This window comes from Dysidea avara, chromosome 3 (genome assembly GCF_963678975.1).
Source record: "Dysidea avara chromosome 3, odDysAvar1.4, whole genome shotgun sequence".
Lineage (NCBI taxonomy): Eukaryota > Metazoa > Porifera > Demospongiae > Dictyoceratida > Dysideidae > Dysidea > Dysidea avara.
The window spans coordinates 193,700-221,505 of record NC_089274.1 but is presented as its reverse complement, the minus strand read 5'-3'; the positions used below and the strand labels follow the sequence as shown (position 1 = coordinate 221,505).

Sequence of the window (27,806 nt, the reverse complement as noted above, 5' to 3'; positions counted from 1 at the left end):
CAACAATTGAAATTCGCTGCTTGGGCCATTTTCAAACTCCCTCCAACAGTCTTACAATTAAGCTATAATTGAACAATCTGTAGTGACTGGTATAAGTTCACCTTGAGCAAAGCTGCTCAGAAAACTACCAGCATATTTTTAGTATGTGATAAGAATACTTGAATTATAATTAGTGCTGTTGTTGTTAATGTGTTGTCAAGTTTGTAGTGTGCACATAGTCATATGTCAAGGTATGGTAATTGTGTTTTGGTCATCCTAACGATGGTTTTCTCTCTGGGATTAATTGCCCTCTATTATATCTTCAGGTGTAGCTGACCTCCCTGGTATCACTACTTTATATTATCAAGAGTAAATAATCTTCTATTATTTACTCTTGATATTATTGATCTCTTAAAATTCCTAATTTTTCCTTGTACTTGTGTCAAGCAATTAAATTAGAGGACATGACAACCCTCATTGTGATGACATGAGCCTCGTTGTGATGACATGACCCTCGTGATGACATGATCCTTGTTGTGATGACATGACTCTCGTGATGACATGATCCTCGTTGTGATGACATCATGACTACTATCATGTTCACAGCATATATACAACATATTAAGAGGCATCCATGACAACTTGTTCACTATTGTCACTGAACATAAACTCTTGTTGGTATTCCCTCAAATACTGTGTGGAGCGTGATTCATCGTAAAATGAAGAGTACACCTTCTTGATATCATCCACTTCAACTTCAGTTCCCTGCAACATCACCAGCAGCTAAACCCACCATTAGCCAAGCTAAACCTATCACTAGCTGAGCCACACCCACCATTAGCTGAGCTACACTAGTCAAGTCACAACCACTACTAGTCTAGTTACTCCCACTACTAGCTGAGCCACACCCACCACCAGCTGACTCACCTTGCGTTTCCTGCACACCAAATTAGCAGTTGTAATTAGTTGCATGGCGTATCTAAGTGATGTTTCCATGCCAATATGTGTCAAAATGGCCTGAGCATCCTCTGTCATTTCAACATCTTCCTCCTCACACCTGATAGACCAGTTAAACAGGTTTACTGCAAATAGTGCCCACCCAAGTAGTACCTAATAGCTAGTATCTGTCTCATCTCCTTGTCACTATAAGGTTTGGTTGATATGATCACAAGCCTGTCCAACAGGTCTAGGGGGATACCATGGGGACTGTTGTAGTTGGTGCCTCGTATCCTATAGCAACAACATCACCACGGCAACCATAGAGGCTGCTCTCTCACTTAGTGATGCCACGGTTGGTAGCCATGATTAGTACAGGGGCAGTGTCACCCTCCAAGGCTCGGTTAATGAATGAGAAACACTCAATATCCAACATGTGTACCTCATCAATGAACAGTACCTGTAGTAATATAATGTGCCACAATGAGTATCTGTATGTGGACAATAAGTGAGTAGTCAATACATACGCCTCCTGATTAATGATAGTAATACATTAAAGCTGTGATAACCTACAGACTCAGTGATTTCTCCATAAAATAGTTTTCCATTATCAACAGGGTTTAGTTGGAGAGTCTGAGAGTATTTCATGAGATTGAGTTTGGTGATATACTTCATACGCAGTAAAATGTAAGGTCAATTACTAGAGGGTAAAATGCCTACTTTGCCTCTCCCTAGAAAAAGTCCTGTTGCTAACAGACCCACAAATTAGGTGTATGGTCTAGTTTACCAATGGGAGCTCCCTGGTGATCTGTACCAGTTATCCGTCCTGTCAATTAGAGAATGTTTTGCTATACTCAGTGTGTGTTCTATTAGAGTATTTGTCCTCATTGTGTGTTCTATTATGAACATCTCTGTAGAAACACAAATCGTAGACAACAGCTGAACACTTTTGTCATAAGACCATTTAAAGGTTTACTCTATGTGTAAGGTGTTGCCAAAGGGTTAGTGATGTGTGATATATCGAAAAAATATCGATTTCACGATAATTTTGTTGATATCGTTATCGTATCAATTTTCGATACTGCTTTAGCAGATTTCGATATTTATAATATTTTGCGATAATTATCGAAATATCAAAGAATATTTCGATAAATCTACAGCATTAGTGTGTGATTGCACAATCATGCTAGAAATGAAGGTTGGTTCTGTACTATCTAGCCACTTTAAAAACCTGTCTACCAGTTTTCTAGGCTTATTATTAGTTTTATGCAATAGTTTGTGTGTAAATTGTATTTCAAGCATATTAAAAATATCGGCCGCCCACGCATTACACCACCCACACAATTAAAAATTATCAAAAATCGTATCGAAATTTCGATATTTACCCCAATATCACATATCGAAATAAAAATCCTGATATCGCACACCACTACAAAGGGTTAGGGTTTTGTTTAGGGATCTTAACTAAGTGTCTGGATTATGTAGGTGTCAAGTGCCTGTAATGACACTCTTACCCCTGGAACTATCTCAGCTTTCCCCTCTTCCCTCCACTCAGCTACTTTAGCATTAATCTGATCCCTCACTTCACCTTTGATCTCTCCAGTATCACCTGATACAACATTACATCATACAACAGTCACCATGACAACTCACCAGAAAATAGAGCTAGGAAGCCTTGTGTTCGACTGTTGATGACATCAATCTCATGAAGGCTAACTGTGTGAACAACTTCCTTTCTCTTCTGAAGTTCACCCTCAGGACATTGAACAAATTTGGTCTGGTAAAATCATAACAGATTGACACATTTCACTAGTCATGATCACTTGTATGGTTTCTGTTAATCACTTCAAATTTAAAATTTAAGCTAAACAATTTTTGAAATTTATATCTTTCAAATAAGTGCAATAACACTCCTACTATTATACTGTACATACAGTGATAGATATTAGCAAGAGTACATAATAAAGAGGTTATTATGTACTCTTGATATTAGTACAACACTAACTTATTGGAAACAGTTTTTGTGGACCCAATGTACATTGCACTTATGATGTAGGCACTCTTGAAACAGTTTGCAGTATTTGTACAAGGAAAATAATTACTTTTCAAGCCATCTGAGGACCCGAAAATTGATGAGTTATCAACTTAGTTATATTATAACCTGTTGTACATACTAGCCTACATCTGTTGTACATACTAGCCTACATCTGTTGTACATACTAGCCTATATCTGTTGTACATACTAGCCTACACCTGCTGTACATACTAGCCTACACCTGTTGTACATACTAGCCTACACCTGTTGTACATACTAGCCTACACCTGTTGTACATACTAGCCTACACCTGTTGTACATACTAGCCTACACCTGTTGTACATACTAGCCTACACCTGTTGTACATACTAGCCTACATCTGTTGTACATACTAGCCTACACCTGTTGTACATACTAGCCTACACCTGTTGTACATACTAGCCTAAACCTGTTGTACATACTAGCCTACACCTGTTGTACATACTAGCCTACACCTGTTGTACATACTAGCCTACACCTGTTGTACATACTAGCCTACACCTGTTGTACATACTAGCCTACACCTGTAGTTTTTGTATGAAAGTTTTACTTTTTCACGTTCTGAAAAAGTATGCATTTTTCTTTCTGTTCTTTTTCAGTGAAGCCAGTAAAATAAAATGAAGGGCTCTTGTCAAAAAAAGAGCAATATAGCGCTTTTAATATACCTAGAGAAAATGGTAATTGAAGTTATATAGACTAAATATACCTCAAATAAGCACCTTTAAAATTTAAAGCACTGATTATAAGCACTCATAAATAAAATCTTTGTGGAACTGCTGTTTAAAATCATCATCGACAGAGTGATTCTAAACTCCTGTTTGCAGAAGTGGTATTGATACATGGTAATCACTTGGCCTGTGCCATACCTTTGTAGCTCGCTTGTGCTGAAGTGTTGGTGAATTTTGTTGCAGCATTGAATACTCCAGCCTATAGGAAATACCCTGTACTATTATATGGATTCTGCTATAAAGGCATTTAATTGACTCTTTTGACTGGAGCATACCACAGATACCACTGAGGCAGATAATACCTTAGTTGTAAAAATCATTCGGCAATTATTAGAATTTGACTACCACTTGATGCTCAAAAATGATGTTGAAGCCCTTATGTTCAAAATCAAATGTGACACCAATCAAGCGTGGCCACTATTGAGGTGCGGCGTTTACTTGTCAAGTTATTTAAAACCCACTCAATGCCACAACAGCCATATGGAAGAATCAATCATAAATGCATGTAGCATCACTTTCTGAGCACTCTGTAGCTTCTGTCAAATGTTTTAGTAGCGCCTGTGCTTACCTGTAACAGTCATACTCTTAGTAGCGCCTGTGCTTACCTGTAACAGTCATACTCTTAGTAGCGCCTGTGCTTACCTGTAACAGTCATGCTCTTAGTAACGCCTGTGCTTACCTGTAACAGTCATGCTCTTAGTAACGCCTGTGCTTACCTGTAACAGCCATGCTCTTAGTAACGCCTGTGCTTACCTGTAACAGTCATGCTCTTAGTAACGCCTGTGCTTACCTGTAACAGTCATGCTCTTAGTAACGCCTGTGCTTACCTGTAACAGTCATGCTCTTAGTAGCGCCTGTGCTTACCTGTAACAGTCATGCTCTTAGTAACGCCTGTGCTTACCTATAACAGTCATGCTCTTAGTAATGCCTGTGTTTACCTGTAACAGTCATGCTCTTAGTAACGCCTGTGCTTACCTGTAACAGTCATGCTCTTAGAAACGCCTGTGCTTACCTGTAACAGTCACGCTCTTAGAAACGCCTGTGCTTACCTGTAACAGTCATGCTCTTAGTAATGCCTGTGCTTACCTGTAACAGTCATGCTCTTAGTAACGCCTGTGCTTACCTGTAACAGTCATGCTCTTAGTAGCGCCTGTGCTTACCTGTAACAGTCATGCTCTTAGTAATGCCTGTGTTTACCTGTAACAGTCATGCTCTTAAGTGAATGGGAACAGGGATAACCAGTCCCTCATGCAAGATTGCTGGTAAGATGGCGTTATCACAACTTTTTGATGGTCGATAATAAGCATCGTAGATGATTCTTCAAAGTGATATTGGGACTACTAACTTGATGTATACCTCAAATCAGTGGCCTCGTGCACACTCACTGAAACGCCTGAAAACCAGACTTGAAGATAATGTGCAACTATCAACAGGTTGGCAATGTTTATTGTGTTATTATATACACAGTACTAAGTTGTGAAATTTTATGTGTGGTTTTGCCCAGGTCAATTTTGTAGTTTATAAAGTAACTAGCATTGATACCTTTCCCACGTGCAGGTCAATGTTACACAGTTTCACCTTTTCAACAATAAGCAACATTTGTACAACAATTATAATTATTACACTGGAAATGAAATGTAAAAGATTAGCAATAGTATCACAAAATACTGAAACATTTTATGCATGCAGACAGGTCTGGCAATCTGAATGTAGTGCACGAAAGAATGTGTCTGTAGCTATTATCATTATCATTATTACCACATACATGTACAGTGACAATAGCAAGAGTTCATAATATAGAAAAAATATTATGAACTCTTGACAATACTGATATGTGAAAAACAGTCAGGATATAATTATTCTTGCAGGTGACTGCCATCTGTGCACAAAGCTGTATAGTATACATATAATTTCTGGCTGTTAGCTATATTGGAGAACTTCAGTGCTGGAATATGGATCATGTATCATATCGTGTTGAGATTTTATTGATGTATTGATACGAAATCAAACTATATTGCGTATCATGATTTATAGACCCTTTGCAGGTGAGCTGCTGCCATAGCAACATCTGCCATATTAGAGAGTACAACCTGTTTTGTAACCTTGATAGTGTTGCTTTCTATATATAACAGTAAAACAATACCCAAGAAGTAGAGCTACTTCCTGTGCATTCTACGGCAAAGGTTGACCAGGTTAAACCTATGCTCTCTCGTACGCTATCAGGGTTGTACTCTAAGATGTATAGCATTGCATGTCGATAGTGCTTTAAAGTACATGATCCTTATGCCATTTCACACATGCAGTTTCAGTTTCTACATGATGTTTACCTTACTGTCAACAAAGAAAACTGAGCTTGGGCATAATTTAAAGCAACACAATTTGCAATTAATAGTTACTGCATGGCAAACAAAGGTTCAGAACTTGTCCCATGCTATGCACTTTCAGTTCTGGTGTTATATAGTGACACATATACCTCTTGCCATACAAAAAACCAGTTTTAAAACACATACAGTGTAATTGACCATTAAGGTAATGTATGATCCTGATGTAAGCAGGATTAGTGAAACAGTTGTGCCAGCAGTTCCTCAGTGTAAACTACAGTATCTGCATGGTTCCAGTAATATCATTTTTCAGATGCACAGTAGTATCTGTTCAATCATGCAAACTTCCTATTTACTACAGCAGTAATGAGGTAAATCTGAAAAAACAGTTTTGCATGTCAGTGCACACCCATGTGCTTAAAACAAAGATGTAGATATTCTGGATACTGGTGAAAGATGATTTTACCTACTCTAATACAACACACTGGACCAACACACAGATGAACAAATATGTTGGCAATTCACCTGCCCTACCCCAAAAGTGTTATAAGAGTCCCTCCCTATGACATGAGGCAGTTAAGTGCCAGTGTTGAAAAACTAAGCACAAGAGTTTGTAGATGAAGACTTAACAAAAAGGTGAATCAAAAAGGTCCCAAAAGTGAAAAAAAAGTTATGACTTAGGAGGCCAGGTTGGTTATAATAACTTGGGGTGCGCAAATCACCACAGTTCTTTATCTGTGGTTTTGTACAGGGAATTTACTGCTGATTGCAAGAATCGCATGACACATGCGTGTATGCGCACACAAGAATTGAAATGTTTTGTTTCATGGAACAAGTTGCTTACGTTGGGAATCTTAGTCCCTGACATCAGCAACCTGTTCCGTGAAAAAATGTTTTTAAATCTTGTGTGTGCACACACGCATGCGCCACGTAATTTTTAAAGATTCATACAATCAGCAGTAGCACTTCTTGCAATTTGGTGTAAAATGCGTAGTGTGATTGTGCATGTGTGTCTGCAGTATTTCGCTATTCTCGAAGTGAAATTACCTATGCTACCACCCTGTTCAATAAAATTTGTCACGTGTACAGCAGTCTGAGGCACGATATGGGTATCCACCACCATTGTGGCACCACATAAATCGCTTATAAAAACATGCAGTGTACAGATTCACACTTACGAAATTGCAAAAGTGTTAAATTCCCTGAAAGGTTTTGATAGGAATGTAGCTCAACTTTTCAGTAATCCTTCCCTACACCAGTGCCTTCATCGCCCTATAAAGAACAAACAAAAGCAAGCATTGATTTGATACTTGAATTGCCAGATGATGGGCGTTTAATTTCGCTAAAGTCCCGCGCCGATATGTGCTTTGCATGCCAAGATACGATGAGCTAAAAGTTGTGTTTTAAAAAGGTGTACACAAAAAAGGTACTGAGTAGAAAGAAAAAAAATCTGCCAACACATGGATTCGAACCCAAGATCTCTTACACGCTAGTCAGGTATTCTACCACTTGAACAGTATGTGGTGTGGTTTTCAGATGAATGTTGCTCAAGTTTTTTCTACACCTTGGCCTTCTACTTGCTGTAGAGTATGAACGGAAGCACACGTGAACTCATGATGACAATCTTAAGAGTAGTTGGATGATGAGTGCTTCATTGTCAGCGCAGATTGTGTCGATTTGCACCAAGTTTGGTGAGCAAGCGGCGTGACGGACAGACTGCTTTTCAGCTTTATATAGATATAATGGCTTTTTGGTTGCCGTTGTGTAAATAACAACTCAATAATTGAATTCCTTGTTCTATAGCAAGTAATTTGATACCACACAAAAACATCCAAGCTCTGAAAAAATGGTGTGGCCTTAAAATCCCTGGGTGAAAAAGTTGTGAAATCAAAGGTTATACAGGCCATACTGGCAGTTAGACACTCTCCCCCACACAAATATTATGAATGAACTCTTGCTAATGGGTCATTCCATGCACAATCACCAAAGAATTGTAATGACCCCCCTCGGATTTTGATGAAATTTGGTGTGTATGTAGTACTTATGGTACTTATTCACCATACCAATTTTTAGCCCCCTGCACCACATGGTTTCTGATTTATGACCACAAAAATTTTGAATATTTTATGAAAAGTTGGTACGACTTGCATTACAAAATCAACTGTAGCTCACCACTGTATTAATATTTTGAAATAAAATTTTCGGTGAATAAAGATAATTAATTGATCAATTTAAAAATCCATAAATTATGGGATAGCAGCTTAATTAAACTTTTCAAAAGTTGCATAAGAAACTTTGATCCTACATATTTCAAAAAGTGCTGCTTCAAATTCTTTGAATTTTTTACTGAATGATTATTGTGTCATGGTCTATTGTTGATAAAATTTTTGTGGTGGGGTCACAATGGGTTCAGGAGATATAATTAAAAATGTTGTAGCTTATAGTGAAGTATTGTAATCTATTATTGCTGTAAGGGAGTGTACACCAGTATTAACCATTCCTAATAAGGTCATTTCAGATCTGACTTACATAATGAAGATTTTGAAATGCAGTGTAACCTGTATTAGTGACCACCTGTATTGAAAACCACCTTAGTTAATAAAGTTTAACTCTACAGTGTTCTCATGGACCCAGTTTGTATAGATGGACATACTCAGACCTTAATTGCATACTTGTAGCTGGCTAATAAAATTCCAGTCATACAAGACATTGTTCAAATTGCAATGACATGCATTGCAAAGATTCTTCAGTGAGCAAACAACTTTCTACCAGGTATAACATATTCAGTTGCTAACTAGATATTGGAAGTGTGCAGTGACTACTCCTATTGTCTCCATGGCTCAGTCCTGTTGCAATCCATTTGATATACCAGGCCATACTTGGAGTAGCCGTAAGAAGAATCTCAGACCTGTTTCAGCCTGGATGTGTGAAAGAGCTCCAAATATTACTATTGATATGAAGATTTGTGACACATGCAGAAAGAAACTAAGTAAGGAGTCACCTTGGCTAGATGTCACTGAGTCTGCTGCTTCTGAGCTTAATCCTTCTAGCTCACAAGCAACACAATCTGATTCTCTGTTCTTTTATAGTTCAGAAGCAGTATCTTCACTTAATGTATGTCTAGCAGAGATTGGTGAGACGCCATTTTCTCAGTGTAAAAGCCGTTCAAAGGTTTACTGTGGACAGAAGGTTAAGAAGACTACTGAAGCCTTGCAGCGAACAGTTATCCCAATGGCACCTATGGATGATGGAACTGAGATGATCCAACAACTAAAGGAGAAGTTATGGGAAACAAATAGAAGAAGTGAGCAAGTTCAAGTACTAACAGTTTTACCAAAGAGTTGGACAGTGAAAAAAATACAGCAAGAGTTTGGTGTCTCGGAGTATTTAGCACGACAATCAAAGAAGCTGGTAGAGGAACGAGGCATTCTTTCTCTTCCTGGTCCATCACGCAGACCTTCACTTTCACCAGAAACATTTACCACTGTTTGCAATTTCTATGAATCTGATGAGATTAGTCGTGTTATGCCTGGAAAGAAGGATTTCGTGTCAGTGAAGAAGGAGGGAAAATGTGAGCATTTTCAAAAGCGACTGGTCCTGAGTGATTTAAAACAGGTGTACCGTGAGTTCAAAGAGAAATTCCCAAATTACAAAATTGGGTTTTCAAAGTTTGCTGAGCTGAGACCAAAACATTGTGTATTAGCAGGAGCAAGTGGTACTCACTCAGTTTGTGTGTGTACAATACATCAGAATGTGAAGTTGATGTCATTGGTCCAGGAGATGCAGATACCTGAGCTACCAACGTATCACCACTGTTTGGGGAAGACAATGTGTAACCCCCCACATCCTAGGTGCTATTTAGGAGAATGTGATGCCTGTCCCAAGATTGAAATTTTGAAGGAAGACCTACTTAATCACTTTGATGAGATCGATGTTGAACAGATTGTTTATAAGCAGTGGGTGTCCACCGATCGATCTACACTAGAGACGTTTTGTTCCCCTATTGAGGAATTTGCTGATACCTTTTGTAAGAAGATAGAGCTCTTGCGTCCCCATTCATTTATTGCCTCAGAACAGGCATCATTCTATGCAAACTGTAAGACAACTTTGAAGATGGGAGAGTTCCTAGTCACTGTAGATTTTTCAGAGAATTATTCTTTTATTTTACAAGATGCTGCCCAAGGGTTTCATTGGAACAATTCCTCAGCAACCCTACATCCCTTTGTCGCCTACTACCTGGATTCTGAAGAACTACGCCACTTGAGTTATGTGGTGATTTCTGACTGTCTCCACCATGATACTGTTGCTGTCCACCTATTCCAAAGATCTTTCATCACCTTTCTGAAACAGTTCCTGCCGGCAAGATTGCACCCTTGTAAAATTATCTATTTCTCTGATGGTGCTGCACCACAGTACAAAAATAGGAAGAATTTCCTAAACTTATGTCACCACAAAGATGATTTTGGAGTTGAAGCTGAATGGCATTTTTCAGCCACTTCACATGGAAAAGGAGCATGTGATGGTCTAGGTGGAACAGTCAAACGACTTGCTGCTCGTGCCAGCTTACAAAGGCCATACAATGATCAGCTCATGACAGCACGTCAGTTGTTTGATTGGGCATGTAGCAACATTTCTGCTGCTCACTTTGGTTATTGTAGCAATGAAGATTACAGGAAAGAATTGAGTAGTTTGGAAGGTCGCTTTCAATTGTCACGGACAATTCCTGGTACAAGAAAACTACACTGTTTTGTGCCAGTTTCAGACAGTACAGTGGAAGTAAAGTTTTACTCTTCATCTCATACTTCCAGGAAAGAGAGAGTGGCTCTAGGAAAGAATGAAATTCCACCTGAATCAATTGCTGGATTTGTCACATGTTTACATGAAGGGAATTGGTGGTTCGCTTGTGTGCTTAAAGTTTGCTGTGATACAAACAAAGTACAACTGACGTTTCTGCATCCACATGGTCCATCAAACTCATTCAAGTACTCAGAGCCACAGAATATCCACACTATACCAATGGATCATATTCTAACTCTTGTAGACCCAAGGACGAGAAGTGGTCGTGTGTACTCTTTGACAAAGAAAGAAATGACTCTTGCTACAAAATTGCTTCACACTATATCATCACAGTTATAAAATAGTACTAGCTACATGCCTGTTTCACAAGTTGCTTATGCACACATTTAACTTGAAGTGAATTAAAGTGTCCTCTGTGTATGTACAAATCAGCATTATAAGTTGTCCAATGTTATCTGCTATAATTCTGTGCATGCTGCTAAATAATAGCACCTATCTTGTAATTCCATAGAGAGTTCAAATGGTCTTGATTTCATAATTAGAGGATGTGTCTGGTTGTTAACCGAAGACTATTAATATGCATTAAACTTTCGTAAACTAAGGATGGTTTTTCAATACAGGTGGTCACTAATACAGGTTACACTGCATTTCAAAATCTTCATTATGTAAGACAGATCTGAAATGACCTTATTAGGAATGGTTAATACTGGTGTACACTCCCTTAAAGCAATAATAGACTACAATACTTCACTATAAGCTACAACATTTTTAATTATATCTCCTGAACCCATTGTGACCCCACCACAAAAATTTTATCAACAATAGACCATGACACAATAATCATTCAGTAAAAAATTCAAAGAATTTGAAGCAGCACTTTTTGAAATATGTAGGATCAAAGTTTCTTATGCAACTTTTGAAAAGTTTAATTAAGCTGCTATCCCATAATTTATGGATTTTTAAATTGATCAATTAATTATCTTTATTCACCGAAAATTTTATTTCAAAATATTAATACAGTGGTGAGCTACAGTTGATTTTGTAATGCAAGTCGTACCAACTTTTCATAAAATATTCAAAATTTTTGTGGTCATAAATCAGAAACCATGTGGTGCAGGGGGCTAAAAATTGGTATGGTGAATAAGTACCATAAGTACTACATACACACCAAATTTCATCAAAATCCGAGGGGGGTCATTACAATTCTTTGGTGATTGTGCATGGAATGACCCTAATAGAATGCACATTTTTAAAAACAATCTAGTACTTCTATTGGTAGGTCTATGAAATTACAAACGCTTATTTATAAACTAGAATTTTCATTTATAAAGCAGAAATTAAGTGAGGTGATCAGCCAAGATAGCAGTTTAAGGGTGCAGGTGTTAGGTATGGAGGTCAAACTCTGATAAGTTTTTTTCCCGATATTTTGTGCATTTTTTAACTCGTGGTGACTGCTCTATTAGAGTATCATGATCCCACAATTTTATATTTGTTGCTTTATTGCTATTCAAACCATCAAAAGGCACTGCTATGATGATCAGCCTGTGTACACAACAATTTTCATACTCGCTTTATCCTGTAGCTATGACAGAAGTTTGATCTATTTTTACATGAATAAATGCTCATAACTCCTTGGATATTCATCAGATTCACAGCAAAATTGGTATGTGAATTCACCTTATATGCTCTTCAGTTGTGCCAAAGATCAAGCCAATTGAGTTACACATTTAACAATTTTTGTGAAAATAAATCGAAGCCCCCGTAGCCCCCCCTGCAGCTTAAGAAGAGAAACAAAGAAATTAAAATCAAAACTTTGAATGTCCATATCTCACAAATGGCTGGTGTGAATTAATCAAATTTGCTGTGTGGCATACTCTACCTGGCGGACAGCTATAATGCAAAAATGATATGCTTTGGAGAAGACACCATGGAGCTATGCACACATGAAAATGCTATTTTCCTTTTTCCTGTCAATATACTCATGGTGTGGTACACTGGCTTTCTTGGCCGCACAACACACTACCGCGTGTCTTGATATAGTTTTATTGTACGGTTTATAAGTTATAACAGTTTATAAGCAGTAGATTGGAGCCTCTACAAATTTGGCAGTGATGGGGATATTATCAGTGATAATGCACTGTGTCTTCACTTTAACAAATTCATGACTTAGTAATTTTGCAGTGGTATCGTTTTGCCTATTCCACTAGTGTGTGTGAAACTAACCACGCAGATTAGAGTTGCTAAGATGATTTATTAGATTAAGAACAACAGACCATCCATTGGTGTCATACCAACAATCTTGTTTTCCTTCTGTATTGATCCTAAATGCGTGTCATTATTTAGAAACAATGCTACCATAATATTAAAAGATGTAAAAAATTTCGCATTCTGCTGTTAGTACAAAATTTCAAAAGATAAAAGATCCTTGAGGTTTTAAAATGACGAAGATTCTTGTGGTTGGTCTATAACTGAAGAAACATGATGAGACTCAATAACTGTAACACAATGTGTCACTTGTTTTCTACAGACAAGCTGGGATTACAGCTTAGGGGTAACTACACAATAAGCACTCTCTGCGGTCGATGAAGCAGTTGGCTGGCTGAGAGTGTACTTTATGAAATTTAAAGTACACTTTTTCCTTTGACCTCGCCCACGTAAAGTTCTATAAGTAGTTGTAATAGTTGTTTGTAATTGTAATAGTTATTGTATTTATATATATATATATACCGTATTTCAGTGAAAAAAACCATGAAATCCATACCAGTACACGTAGCACTAGTAGCTAATAAGCATCAGCCTTAAACTAGACTTGTTCAACCTGCCATTTTCACAAACATGTGCAAATACTTTTATACGGAAAGCGCCTATACCAGTAGTAGGCTAATCGCCATCCAAGAAACAATCTACTAAACTTACTGGTTAAAACAACCGAGCTGTATCCAGACAGTAAAACAGAATCTTCGAGTGAGAAAGAGTGTTTCAAAACTTCAGGCGCGAAACGCGGATAGTCACGTACTTTTGTATGGACACTATACGTGTGCTTCCAATCCAGGTAGGGGTATCTATTATCTATGGTCACACGTTTAGAGGTTTGTTTAAGCATAGATAGTATATACTATGTACTCGGGATTGCGTACCGCTGGTTATCAAAGGAACGATCACCGTTGTACTCGTTAAAACTTTTCCTTTGTAGTGTACCGCGCAAGTGTTTTTCATATCATAAAAACACAAAAGAATACAAGTGAGTGTTGTACTAGGCGGCATAGTACTGGAGCTCAACAGCATCATATCTGCTACCCTCTACAGTTCCAATGGCCAGAGAACAGATCCTGATCGGCTAAGTGTCAAAGCCAGAAAATCGGCATGAGCTGAGTGGTAAAATAGTGGTATCCACTTCGTGTTGTTGGAAGGTGTTTGGGGATCTCAGCTCTTGTTAAATAGCTAAATATGTCACTTACTATGATGCTGTTGGTTGAGTGGACACAGACGAATTGTTTAAGATAGGCATGACGATTGTAGCTTGGTTGTTTTTTGAGTCGTTATTCGATGAAATATGGTGGCGAGTTTGAGGCTTGTAAAATCACTTGCACGATGCTTATGCTGTATTTCAAGCATTTTCCTGGTAATTCAGTCTATTGAGAAGTGCTCGAGTGTATCCTTTCACTGTTTACATAACATTGAAGAGGTTAAATCTTCTGTATTAGTAAAATCGCCAGGAGGTGGCCAGTTTTACGGGAAACGTTTACGATTACTAACAGAAGACTGTATATTGTACAACGCGGATAGCAGTGTTGATAAGTGTTAATGAAGTCGGTACGCAATCCTGGGTACGTAGTATATAATATCTATGGTTTAAGGCTGTTGTTATGTGATTTAGTGAGTTTCTATGGCAAAAAAAAAAAAACGTTTTCAGGGAAGTTCTTTCCGGTCCATTTGTGAGTCCGTTTTCCCAGTCCGTTCCGTGTTTTAGTCATTTCCAACAGGGTGGGAGGTGGGGCCCTGGAAGGCGGGCAAGATGGTGTTGAAAAATTGAAAAGGAACATGTTGGGATGAATTAGGCCAAGTTATGGGCCATTCAGGGCTCAGAACTGGCTAAAATGAAAGGAAATTTACAGCACAGGTCATTGTCCAACACCACGGAGTTGTACAGCCACACACAGCCATCTCCTGGTTGGCCAGGGCTCCATCAAGACCCCAGACCACCTGCATGGCTTGCCACTGTGCTTTAAAAAAGCAGCCAGCAAAAGCAGACCACTTTACTCTGGTCGACTGTGACAGTGAAATTTGATAGTGCATTCATTAAGCTTTGTGTTTGTGTGAAAAAATCAAACTTCCTGTCTTGGGTGATAAGACCGGTTTTCGCAGATCCAGTCACAAATCTCCATGATCCCTAATATACAGTACTACCGTGCTGTATGATGATAACACTTCAGTACTATTGCTGCGCTAAACAAGACTTCTCTATGTAATATACAGTAATCCAACATCCTTACTAGTCACCAACCAGTGTCAAATCATGCTGTGTACCACTTTGACACCTCAGTGGATTGGTGCATATGAAAGGAACTGTTACTTTAGTTATGAATAACCAGGGGGTCACAATAACCAGGGGGTCACAATAACCAGGGGGTCAAGCCTGTACAATTAGAAGAAGAATATGTAATTGGGCACCTTAAGTATATTTTTTAATGCATGGGTGAACAAATTACAGAACGTGCTCTAAACCAAGCAAGGGATACATACTTTCACCAACTGTGTTATGGAAGTAATACAACTATTTGTACTTGTTTGTTTATACTGCAGAACAACAACTGTTTTTGGGTGTGAAGTCCATGATAGAGCGGTGATTTTCAAAAACGCGCCGCCAAAAACCAGACTAATGGATTACTGAATCCCTATAATTTTACGAAGTGGGTATTTAGCCAGTCACCGGTCATGGCGCAAATATTTATTTAGCAGGTTGTTTGTTGTATAAACATTAGGAAGTGTCACCTATAACTCTAGTATCAAAACATACTAATTGTATGAAGGTAAGTTTTTTGGTGAGTTTGAGGCAAGCTAGGGTTGGAGCGAGCAAAGCGAGCGTCCCGACAAAGCTGGGCCAACCCTAGCTTGCCTCAAACTCACCCAATAACTTATTTTCATACAGACAGTGAAAGTTTAACAGGCAAACGTCCAGTTAGCATTAGGGTTGGGTTTGACCTTGGTTTCTTTTTCACTGGTATGGGTTAGACTATATATTTGTAACATTTAACTAGTACAAAAACAAGATGAGTAGCCAGCAAGCACCGGTAGTACAGTGGTAGAGCGTGGGTACTCCAAACCTGGATGTGTGGGTTCGAGCCTAGGTCACATCACACTATTTTTCTTCGTTTCTTATACCTTTTTGTGTCACAAATTTTTCTAAGTTTTTTTTTAAAAAGAAGAAGCAATGACTGGCTAAATATCAACAGCCATAATTTTAACACGATTAACTAAGCAACTAAAATATCTAGGTACTGTGGAAGCGATATTTTAAGTTACTGTTTGTGAAGATGTTTTATTAAACTTTTAGTAGTTTCTTCGAGTGAAACAAGTTCTTTGAAGGCTTGTATCTCTGTCACTGGGAAGAAATACGCCAAAAACATTTCCACAGGACCTAATGTACAGTATCATCATGCCCCAGGACTGCCCATAGAGCCTACAACTTTTGCTGCATTTGGCGATGGAAAACATGGTAGTGGCAGCTGGAGCTGAGTGATGTACGGGGCTGGCTTACCTGTCTTGCTACAACAACTTGTAGTTAGGGTTGGCAATGAAAAAATCAACCTCTATAGTTTCTTCTCCAACTCTGGGTGATCAATCCTACCCAAGTCTACATCAATATCGTAGGGTAATAATACGGTGATTCCCCTTGCTGTTTCTGTAGCGCATTTTAAATTTTCGAGATTTTTCAGGTTTTTAAATAAAAATGGGCAGCAGCATCAATGATGCTGTTTAGCACACTTCAGTGTTTCCATGAATGGTATATTACGTGGTGGTCATCATACTATCGAAAATGGATACATATACAGATGCTGCGAGTTTCTAATCATAGCATGAGCGAAAGCATCAGCTTGTGTTGGCACGTAAACACTGTAAAGCTCCACTTAATAAGGTCCAAAAAGGTGTCTGGGAGTTAGTAAAACAACCTTGGACTTTGTTATGTGAGTTTCAGTGGGTTGATTTTTCATTGCAGACCCATCAAGCGCCGTTTTAGTGAAAATTGAAGTACAGCGAATTACCAAGTGTATTTTGTAGAGCATGTCACTCAATAACCCAGACAAGTACTGGACAACATTCTAGATGTTCCTGCCCATTTTTGTGAATATGAGCCGAAATCCGTCAAAATTTACGACACGGCTATATCCCATACAAAAGGTATTTGGTCTCTACCGAACCCACCGTTTAAAACTAGACCATTGGTAGACTCCATCTCCTAAGTAACAAGTTAATCCAAAGGGGGTCGATTTTTTTCATTGCCAACCCTATTGCAGTGTTCCACCTGCCTCAAACTACACTGTAGAGACATAAAAACATTAAATATGAAGGGCTTTGTGTTCACTTTAAACCTTTCACGCTGCTAGACTCAGTAGGCTGGTTTTATGGCCTTCTCAAAAAGTATCAATAGACATTCAAAATTTTGAATGATTGTCCGTGACTATACCGTAACCTTAAGTTGCTAAACTACTTCTGATGCTGATACCGCCCCTTGTGATCATAAGACCAACCCATACAGCTGAGACGGAAAAGCAGATGGTTGCTAGCATATATATATATAGGGTACCTCATGAGTTGAGGAGCTCCTTAGTTGGAGAGTGTTAACGAATTGTTGTAGTTGGAGGAGCTGGTAAAGGAATTTTGTGGTTTGTTTGCTCTCAGTAGTGCAGAATTAGGCTGGTAGAACACCATATTAGCACAGGTGAACACCAGCCCATCAAGCAGTCACCAAGGAGAGTACCACACTTCCTGAATTCAAAGAGGTGTGTCACGTGCAGGAGATGCTGGACAACCATGTCATGTGTTAGTTGGGAAGAAGGACAGCACGACATGATTTTGTGTTGAAATATCGGAAAAGTGTACACCCTCCTCTGGATTGATTATTTGGTGTATCTCATTGCAAGATATAACTTTAGACCTCAGGTGGTGATTATAACAGTCGGTGATTGGCCATTTACTGACCAGTTAGGAAGATTGCTGCCTAATGGTCAAGTCAGGGAAGGTTGGGTGTAGGCTGTGGTTCTCACCTACGCACCCTGTACACCATTGTTTACCAAGTGGGTGGGCAAAACCAGTTTAAAGTAATTGGCTGACCTAGACAACACCAGTTAATAACTGGTATTTGGCATAATGGTTCACAGCAGTGATATGAATGATGATGTACTTGGTGGGAAAATCCCTATGAATAAAATAATTGTGTTAATATACCAATGTAGGGATGCTCCCACCTAGCTATGTTGTAACCCCATCATTGTTTCATTGCTTGAATGATTCAAGCAATGAAACCATCTGCACCTCCCTTGTTTCCCTACTTTTTTTTTCTATGATCTTTAATTTTCCTTATACTTATAGACAGTTTTCCCAGGCTAGGTCACATATTTAGAAGTAGGGAAACAAGGGAGGTGCAGATGGTTTGTGTGGGGGAGGCAAATAAACTTTTGCCCACATTCCATGCCCACTGCTGGAATATTGGTTCTCAGATCGCTTCGTGGACTCAACGATGAAACAAACACCAATTTAGTCAAATTCTTAGTGTAATAGAGGACTGAATCTAAATTACAAACTGTTTTACAAAAGTTTAACAATTCCATGAGCTGAGGATCCTTGTTCCCCTAGTACAGAGCTCTTAAGTGTTGGTAAAGGAAGAAATATGGTTCATTACAGATTTGTGAAATGGTAGGATTGTCAAGATAGGCTTTCAGCAATGTTTCAAATAACGTTAATAGTACAATTTTTGCCTCAGCCTGCTCACAGGTGACTGGCACTATTATGTAGTGGTGTGCGATATATCGAAAAAATATCGATATCGAGATAATTTGTCAATATCGGTATTGTATTGATTTCTATACCACTTGTAGATTTTGATATTATCTAAAAGTTTCGATAATTATCGAAATATCGAAGAATGTTTCGATAAATCAACAGTATTTAGTGTGATCGCGCAATCACGCTAGAAATGAAGGTTGGTTCTGTACAATCTAGCCACTTTAAAAGCTTGTCTACCAGTTTTCTAGGCTTAATATTGGTTCTATGCAATAGTTTTGCAGTGTAAATTGTATATTTATAAATATCAGCCACCCACGCAATTAAAAATTATCGAAATTTTGATATTTACCCTATTATCGTATCGAAATGAAAATCCTGATATCGCACACCACTACTATGCACAAAACAATTTTGTGATGTAATCTAATTGCATTCCAGTGTGTTCATGGAAAGTGATCAAATGGTTTATTTGTTACCAGTAAGAAACGTGTGACAGTAAAGAAAGTGCTGAACACAGCAGTCAGTGGTAAAACATTTATTTGTTGTAACTGTTTTGGCTTGTTTGTCTGCGAAAGTATGGTGCAGCAATAATCAATGTAATTGAGGTGTAATTAAAAGAAAAGTTTACCTGTGGTCCCATGGCATCATAATCTCTTGCTCTAGTAAAGGACCTTCCAAGTCTAGTGATCTTACCTGTAGCCTTATCTATTGTGATCACGTCACTATAACAATTAACAACTAGTAACTATGGTAACACAGGGCACTTATCCCTCACCCAGTCTGCACTTTCTCTTTAGTTAATGATTCTATCATTTTGGTGCCCAGGTCATACACTGTTTCCATTTCTGTTGTCTTAAGAGTCAACTTTCCCACCTTGTTACCCTGGTGATAACCATGACTACAGTAACCATGACAATACTAGCACTACTCACAGCTCCAGTAACAGGTCGGTCAATTTGTAGCTCGACGACCTCCCCTTCTATGATCTCCGTCTCCTCCCTAGCAACATAATTGTGATATGTTACTTCAGCCATTGACAGGCTATATAATATGACCCCTAATTAAATTTTAACTTCTTATACACCAGTTTGACTCTAGTCTAGATATGACTAAAATGTGTTGTAAGGAACTGGAAAACGGACTTGCAAATGGACTGGGGAGAATTAAAATGTCTAAAACAATGTCAAATACAACAATGACAAACCTCTGAACACCTTGAAAGAACACTTGAGCTGATATTTAAGCTCTGCATAATGTAGAAAATAGTCTTGAAATCAACTGCCCATTTACAAGTGCACTACTCACATTAGATACAATTTCAAAGCTTTTACTTGGATTTGCACAAAATTGCTGCAACTATTTTGTGCCTGCTCCTATGTAATGGATGGGCAATGCCATGCCATGTTGTCTGGCAAGGGTGGCCACTACAAATAAAATTTGTGCATGTGTTATGTTGCTCATTGTATGGACTTATAATGACAACTTTGCTCTCACTTGTGTTTTATCAAAATAACTTTTAAGTGTGGGGTTTAAGCACACTCCACTTACTTTTATGCACATGGCATCTAGGGGGTCTGGAGGCATGCTTGTATCTCTCAGAAGAATGTTTCTGGTGCATCCTGAGAAAGACATGCTGTTCCAGAAATTTTCATAGAAAAATTTCAAGACTTCTGATGCACTATTACTTAAAATTTAAGGGAGGGGAGAGAGGAGGGAGGCAAGTGTCAACACAAGAACACCGTGCAGTAATGCAATAAATAAGTTAGAAAGTAAATTTATACTTCAGGTGATATTTATTGCAACTAACCCTACTAGCTTGCAAAATTCCTACAAGGGGCACGTACATACATATATGTTCTAAAATTACAAATTTCATTAGGCCCTACCCCCAAATTTTAGCAATACCGTATACAAATTTTCAATGTACGTAATTTTCGTGGATTGACAAATTTCAGGATTTTTGCGGTTTCATTTTCGATGATCAGTTGTTTTTTCACTGAGGTTATCTATCAGAAAGCATAGAGCAATTGTGACCCAGTCTGGGAAAACCGGTCTTATCGCCCATCTGAAAGTATCGAGAAACGCCGGTTTTAAATATTCAGAGTGTTGTAGCTTACCAATGGTGGTAGCTACGCGTACCAAATTTTCACATGTTTCACAACAATTTATTACCTTCCAGATCATCCACTGAAGAAGTAGTCAAAAGCTAAGTTTCTCGCCATTTTAGATAGTTTTTAAACTGAGGTTGGCTGTATCAGGCGAGCTCCAAAAGGGGTGGAAGGCGGGGACCTGGAAGGCGGGAAAGATGCTGTCTAAAAATTGAAGAGGAACATTTGGGATGAATTAGGCCAAGTTATGGGCCATTCAGGTATCAAAACTGGCTAAAATAAAAGGAAATTCACAGCAGAGGTACTTATTCAATACCACGGAGCTGTACAGCCACATACACTCATTCCCAGGCTGACTAGAGCCCCATTAAGGCCCCACACCGCACATACGGATCGCCACTGGGCTTGGGAAAAGCAGCCAGCAAACCAGACCACTCAAGTCTAGCTGATTTTGATTATGAAATTAGATAGTTTATTCATGTAGCTTTGTGTTCTGGGTGAAAAATCAAAACTGCTGACTTGGGCGATAAGACCGGTTTTCCCAGACTGGGTCACAATTGTTAATTTTCAAGGATAAAAAATTCACAGAATACCAAGCAACCCCGAAATCCGCGAAAATTATGTCCTCAAAAATTTGTATGCATACTGTAGCATAGGTGGCGGAAGGGGGGGGCTAGGGGGCTTAGATGATATCACACCGAAATTATCTTTCTTGGAGTGGGGCTGAAAACCGTGATAAAGATTGAGATACTCTAATAGAGCAGTCACTTTAATAAAGTAGTCAGTGTGTAGCGAGCTATGTAAGGATTTTTATGTAGTTTATCAGCTAGAAATGGTAGCTGGTGAGGTGGAAAGCTTTTGTTAGTTGGTTGTGACCTTTTTTTTTTTTTTTGGTCTCACCTTACCAAACTATAGAAATAAGTCTGGGTCAGCCCAGCCCCCCCCTCATATCAACTACTTCCTCCGCCACTGTACTGTAGTTTAAATGAAAGTGACTCAAAATGCATCAAAAGCAACCCGAGAGAGTCTAAAATACAAGGTGGGAATGTTGTAACTGAGAATGTACCAGAAGCAATCTGAAATTCAAATATTTCTGGAGTGACATGTTACGCTTAAGTACTTGCTATGAAAGTCTAAAACCCAATAACGCTTGGAGCGGCATGTTATTCTCAGGTAGCTGATAATAAACCAGAGACCCCCCTATTGCTCCCCCCTACTCTTGTAAAATTTTATTTACCCCCCCCCCCCCTCGAGTCATTTCCTAGATGAAGGCCTGTACAAGAAGTGCCTCTGCAATCAGTCCAGTCAATATGGAAATTAGAGACGACTCTCATGACAACCAGTTGGACTGATGCCATCAAGCACTACCATGATTAACACTTATGTGGTAGTCACAAAGGTAAGTCCATGATGCATATACTGTAGCTGCTATAAATGTATGAGCAACATCAAACAGTGAAGAAACCAAAATTGAGGCTGGTTTTGGGTGATATATTTGGACAAGAAAGCCCAAACCTCCATGATCCCTACTATACAGTACTACTGTATGACAATAATTTCCTTACACTTGTGTGTTGACCTTTTCATCATAAGTGAAGTTCTATATGATGACACTGCATCAAGTCTATATTTTGAGCACAGACTGAGGTGTAACAGTGTGTTTACCCTAGTCACCATTACGACACTGACTGGCACTCACTTTATCCGTACACCAATGGACTGACGAAACACTTGTGTCAATGCTTCGGTCTTGCTCATTTCTGAGGAGAATACTTCACTACCAGATATTGAAGTAAAAGGTGTATCTGCCCCCAGGGCTTGTGCCATGCCTACCATACAAATGTTGCTGTTACCATAAAGATAATGGGATGGTTACCCATGGCAATGGCAGTTTTTCCAGTTCCAGGTTGCCCGGCAATAAGAACTGCTCTTCCAGCTATTTTACCTTCCTAAGAATGACATCCAAGTGATCTCACATCTAGGGTAATCCCCTAATCACCTTAATCATCTCCAATATTATACCAGCAGCTCGTCTGGCTGATGTCTGCCCCACCATACCTTGTGATACCTGTCACCATAGAAACACGAGGCATTAAATCAGGAGCTGATAGTGGGCCACACATATTGTTTAGTATGTGACCATCTCAAGTTTTAGTCATAGGTTTATTAAGGCCATTTAAACTATGTGACCATCTCAGCAAACATCCGACTTGTTCGCACAAGCGTGCGTATTGAGAAAACTGAAAAAAAATCATAAATTTATACATGCTGCAAAAAATATATGCAAGTTTTTAGGGCTAATACTATAACTTGGCTGATTTGCTAATCCATGGTGAACATTTTAAGTCAAATTGCAACATTGTAGACTAATGCAAAAGGAAGTTATGTAAGTTTATTTTCAGTATAATTGCTGTACAAATTGATTATTTTGCTTTTCCTACTGTCTAGCACTATAATTCCAAAACTACTACTCACCACAGAAGGCTGAAACTTTGGTAATCCATTCCTTAAATACTGCAGATAATGTTGAGAATTAATTTTTTTTTGGAAGTTGTGCGAACAAGTCGGGTTTTTGTTGAGATAGTGACATATACAATAAGAGACATTGTTTGATTACTTCATCAAAAGATTAATTGTACAAACACAAATCACATTCTGTTTTGTTACAACAACAAATTGATAACTAATTTGCAGCATCAGGATCTGCTGTAATCATGCTTTTCAATCTGAACATTAAAATGATCATGTCCAGGAATTAGAACATGAGAAATCTCCAGAGTATAGGATTGGAAGGTTGGCATATAAACAAAAGTACATAATAACAAAATACAAGTAGGGTTGACAAAACGGCAACATGTTGGCAGCCAAGTGTGTTTCTGAACTAGGTCTGGAGAAGATATTTACAGGTGAACAGTAGTTAAATGCATTAGAAGAAACATGAAGCTAGTGCCCAAAGTTTTTAGTGGCAATTTTTTATGTCAATTTTTCAATCTATGAAAAAGGTGGCCATGAAACAACATGGCCAATGAATTACTAACCGGTCTTGGCTCCAGTGCATCATCCAGCCCTAATCCTCTGATGTGCGAGTGGGCACCTAATGTTTGGTGGTAGCTAATGGCAACACAGAAACAGTACAAAACACTCACCAATTCGCTCAATGCGGGTTATGTCCCGTACTTCAGTCTGTACAATAGGCTGTGCACGCAAATATGACACATTAGCGAGCTAAGAAAACAGCAAACAACCTTACCGTGTTGGTGGCCATCACACGCGCCTTTCCCTATAATGTGCGCTAGTTAGAACTACCAAGGAGGCGTTAGCTAGAACTAATGCGGCTTAGGGGCGCTTATTTCCTGAACGGTGGTCTTTTGTCAATCAGGGCAGCACGCAACGCAGTAAATTCAGTTACGACTCGCTTTGCTAGTAAGTTGATTTGTGTGTGTAGTGTGGTAGAATACATTACTGTAAAGTGTTAGGTCTCCTGTACCATGTGTGCTGACCACCCTGTGTCAAGTCTGATATCTGCTCCCAGTCGCGCCTCTAGCCCGTCTCTGTTGTCACAAACGCTCTTAACAGTTAGTTTTAATTACTTAACAATCAAATTCAAACAATATTGACTTCAAAAACATAGCCTAATACAATTACTAAGTTCAGCATAAAAGTGTCAAAGCTACAACGTGGTGGATCACGTGTCACTGCTCTTCAGATCACGTGCCTTACAGCCCCCCCCCCCCCCCCCCCCCCCCCCCCCTTGTTGAAAAGCTGAACCTTCTGGGAAGCTGCTAGGGTCCCGGTATCGAGCTGGCTTCACCACACGTCGTCCTCTTGTCGTAATCTCACGATCATCACTTGTATTTACTGTTCCATCATTAGAACTAGTCAACCCATGACCAAGCCACGGCTGCACTTCGTCCAGTGAGGCTCCTCCTTCACAACACGACAGTCTCTGCAGGGACACAAAAATCTTCTGGTTGGTTGACTGGGCACATGTTGAAGTGACTTGATGAACTCTGTATGGACCACGGAAAGCCTGATCTAGCTTAAACTTGGGGTCAACCTTCAACATCACCAGATCACACACCTTGATTCCTGGCTCCTTGGCATGCTTGTCATACTGCTTCTCTGTGAACCTTGTGAATTCTTAATGCTTTGTCTTGCCAGCTCTCTTGCCTTCTTGAGCTATTTCTGCCACTGCTGGTGGTTTAGCATAAAAGTCCAGTGCAGAAGATAACTTGGCATCACACCCATTCAATAAGTAAAATGGTGAAACTCCTGTAGAGGACTGGAGTTGTTCTGTATGCCATTAACACTGGACCTAATTTTGTGTCCCAGTCACTCCCCTTCTTGTTCACTACCTTAGTCAACATGGCTTTTGTAATAGTATTTGCTCTATCACTATAACTAGTTTCTCATAAAATAACTACACAACAACTCATAAAGCCTACTACAACAACTCTAAGGATGCATCATACATTACTGTATGGAGGGAAACTTTGGCGCCATTAAAATTTGGCGAATGACCATGGATTCGCCAAATTTTCCCCATCCGAATATTTTGCTGGTCAAGAAAATAGTAAACCAAGCCTCGAACTAATCAATTTTCTACTCGACCAAGGGCTACTGAGCCAGGAATCACGCAAGAGCCAAGCCTGCCTCGACTACCTTACTAGGTAGCTAGCTACTGTACACGTGGTATCCTCAAACCTCACCTCGAAACGGGTGTGACAAGTAGTGAGTCCTACCATACGATATTCACTCTTCCAGAGGGTGTAGATCTGTCTATATAGTATTACCTTTTAGTTATAGATGACTCCTGCTGAAGAGGCGTGGCACTCCCATGCAGTTCTCGCTTTAGACAATGATTAGTAATCTAATTAATTAAATAGGGCGTGCACTCTACTAACAATTCGCCAAATTTTATTTCGCCAACAGTGACATTTTGCTTAATTCGCCAAATTTTTCCTCCTCCAAAGTTTCCCTCCGTATGGTATGTGGTTACATCACACCAATTACATAATTACCATAGAAACCTAATGTGTCTACTACATCTCCCTCCTTAAGTATGATGCATGCTACAAAATGTTTGTCATTGTTCACTCTCAACAAACCGTATAGGAGGTCTAGAAATTCTTCCACTTCTAGTCTGAACTACAGAAGGGTTTTCATCTGCAACAGTAGTAAAAGTTTCGTCTGGAATTTCTATTGGTGTTGGTATTGGGTTGTCAACACTTGAAGCTGTTTCTTGATTGGCTAGAGGTATCAAATCTCTTCTGTTTCGTCTGTAATAGTGGTAAGGTGTTTGGACCATATAGGATCTGTTGGATAGTTCTTCTGTGATTACACCTTCTGCTTCAATATCAATTATCCAAACTGACTCTCCTTTTTGCAAGGGAATTAAATCCTTTGCACGATGTCGCTGATCAAAGTTGATTTTTTGTCTTTTTCTCATAGACTTCTCCTTTTTCTTCAGTTTGTTGGCATCTGGTAACTTTGGCTTTAACTGCTTTGGGAGTGCTGGAATAGTAGTACGTAGCCGTCTCCCCATCAGTAGTTCAGCTGGGCTATAACCATTCTCTAAAGGAGTAGAGCGGTAAGCAAGCATTGCTAAATATGGGTCATCACTTTTGTCTAACAGACCTTTTACTGTTCTGACAGCTCTTTCTGCTGCACCATTGGCTTGAGGGTATTTTGGGCTGCTCGTAACATGTGTAAAACCGTATTGCTCAGAAAATGACTTGAACAATGCTGCTGAATATTGTGGATCATTATCTGAAATGACAGTTTCAGGAATGCCATGACGAGCAAATATTGACTTGAGATGTTGTACTATGTTTTGTGATGTCGTGGAAGATAACTTGGCAACCTCAATGTAGCGAGAGTAGTAATCTATGACTAGTAAATAGCTAGAATTTCTCCATTCAAAAATGTCAGTCCCTACTTTCTCCCATGGTCTATTTGGAAATGGTGATGGCAACAATGGCTCCACATGGTTCAATCTGTGCTTAGAGCAAGCAATACATTTTGAAACTTTTTCTTCAATGTCCTTCTTTATGCCTGGCCACCACACGGAATCTTTAGCTCGCTGCTGGCATTTTGTAAAGCCTTGATGGCCAGAATGTAATATTTCAATAATCTCAGGACGGAGAGAGGAAGGAATAATCAGTCGATTGCCTCTTAGGAGAATGCCATTGTTAACACTCAGCTCATTTTTAACAGGAATGTAGTACTTCAGCATACCATTCAGGTGTTTTCTGGCTGGCCACCCATTTTGACAGTATAGTTTAAGTTTCTGACAGATTTCATCCTGTTCTTGGAGACATTTGATCTCCTGTAGCCGCTTTGTAGTAGCTGGAAGATGATCAATAACGAGATTAACATAAGCATTTACCTCTTTATGAAAGGCTTCTGCAGTGTGGTCTTCAGTCAGAACTGGTGCTCTGGAAAGAGTGTCTGCTGTGCAAATATCTTTTCCAGGAACATGATAAATTGAGTAACTGAATCTCATCAGGCGTAGTCTAAAATGTTGTACTCTTATTGGCATTTCGTCAAGGCTCTTTGTAGATAGCAGTGGAACAAGAGGTTTGTGGTCTGTTTCCAATTTGAAGTGCATACCCAACAAATACTGTTGAAATCTTTCACAAACCCAGGTTGCAGCAGGGCTTCTTTTTCAGTTTGGGCATAGTTCTGTTCAGCTGCACTTAATGCTTGAGAAATATATGCAACTGGACGAAGGCTGCAATCTTTCTGCTTCTGTCGTAAAACGGCTCCCAGTCCATATGCTGAAGCATCGGCAGGAACAATGGTTTCTAGAGTTGGATCATACATTGCGAGAACTTCACTGGATGTGATAGCATCTTTG

General features: G+C 39.1%; 2 protein-coding genes and 1 long non-coding RNA gene across 4 annotated transcripts in view; 1 reads left to right on the top strand and 2 right to left on the bottom strand.

Moving 5' to 3' along the window:
* Positions 1-546: 546 nt before the first annotated feature.
* LOC136248637 (ruvB-like 2) lies at positions 547-24,298 on the bottom strand. The gene is made up of 15 exons (XM_066040401.1): positions 24,198-24,298; positions 24,094-24,142; positions 23,986-24,041; positions 22,947-23,015; positions 22,824-22,896; positions 22,647-22,776; positions 19,772-19,838; positions 19,615-19,721; positions 19,468-19,561; positions 2,569-2,692; positions 2,430-2,524; positions 1,257-1,375; positions 1,090-1,209; positions 907-1,036; positions 547-744 (listed from the first exon to the last, which is right to left on the bottom strand). The coding sequence occupies exons 1-15, from the start codon at positions 24,210-24,212 to the stop codon at positions 601-603; spliced, it is 1,392 nt and encodes a 463-aa protein (XP_065896473.1). The 5' UTR covers positions 24,213-24,298; the 3' UTR covers positions 547-600.
* LOC136248641 (uncharacterized) lies at positions 19,845-22,121 on the bottom strand. The gene is made up of 3 exons (XR_010697790.1): positions 20,145-22,121; positions 20,044-20,085; positions 19,845-19,992 (listed from the first exon to the last, which is right to left on the bottom strand). It is a non-coding gene; the product is annotated as an uncharacterized lncRNA (long non-coding RNA).
* LOC136248636 (cysteine--tRNA ligase, cytoplasmic-like) overlaps positions 24,224-27,806 on the top strand; it is a 37,489-nt gene continuing 33,906 nt past the window's right edge. Inside the window, exon 1 of one of the 2 annotated variants that reach the window (XR_010697788.1) lies at positions 24,224-24,370. Coding sequence is in view for 1 of the 2 variants with exons in the window: in XM_066040400.1 (XP_065896472.1) it covers positions 24,277-24,370 (94 nt within the window). In the remaining variant the exon portion in view is untranslated. The remainder of the gene's footprint in view (positions 24,371-27,806) is intronic. The other variant, XM_066040400.1, reaches the window with a different exon arrangement.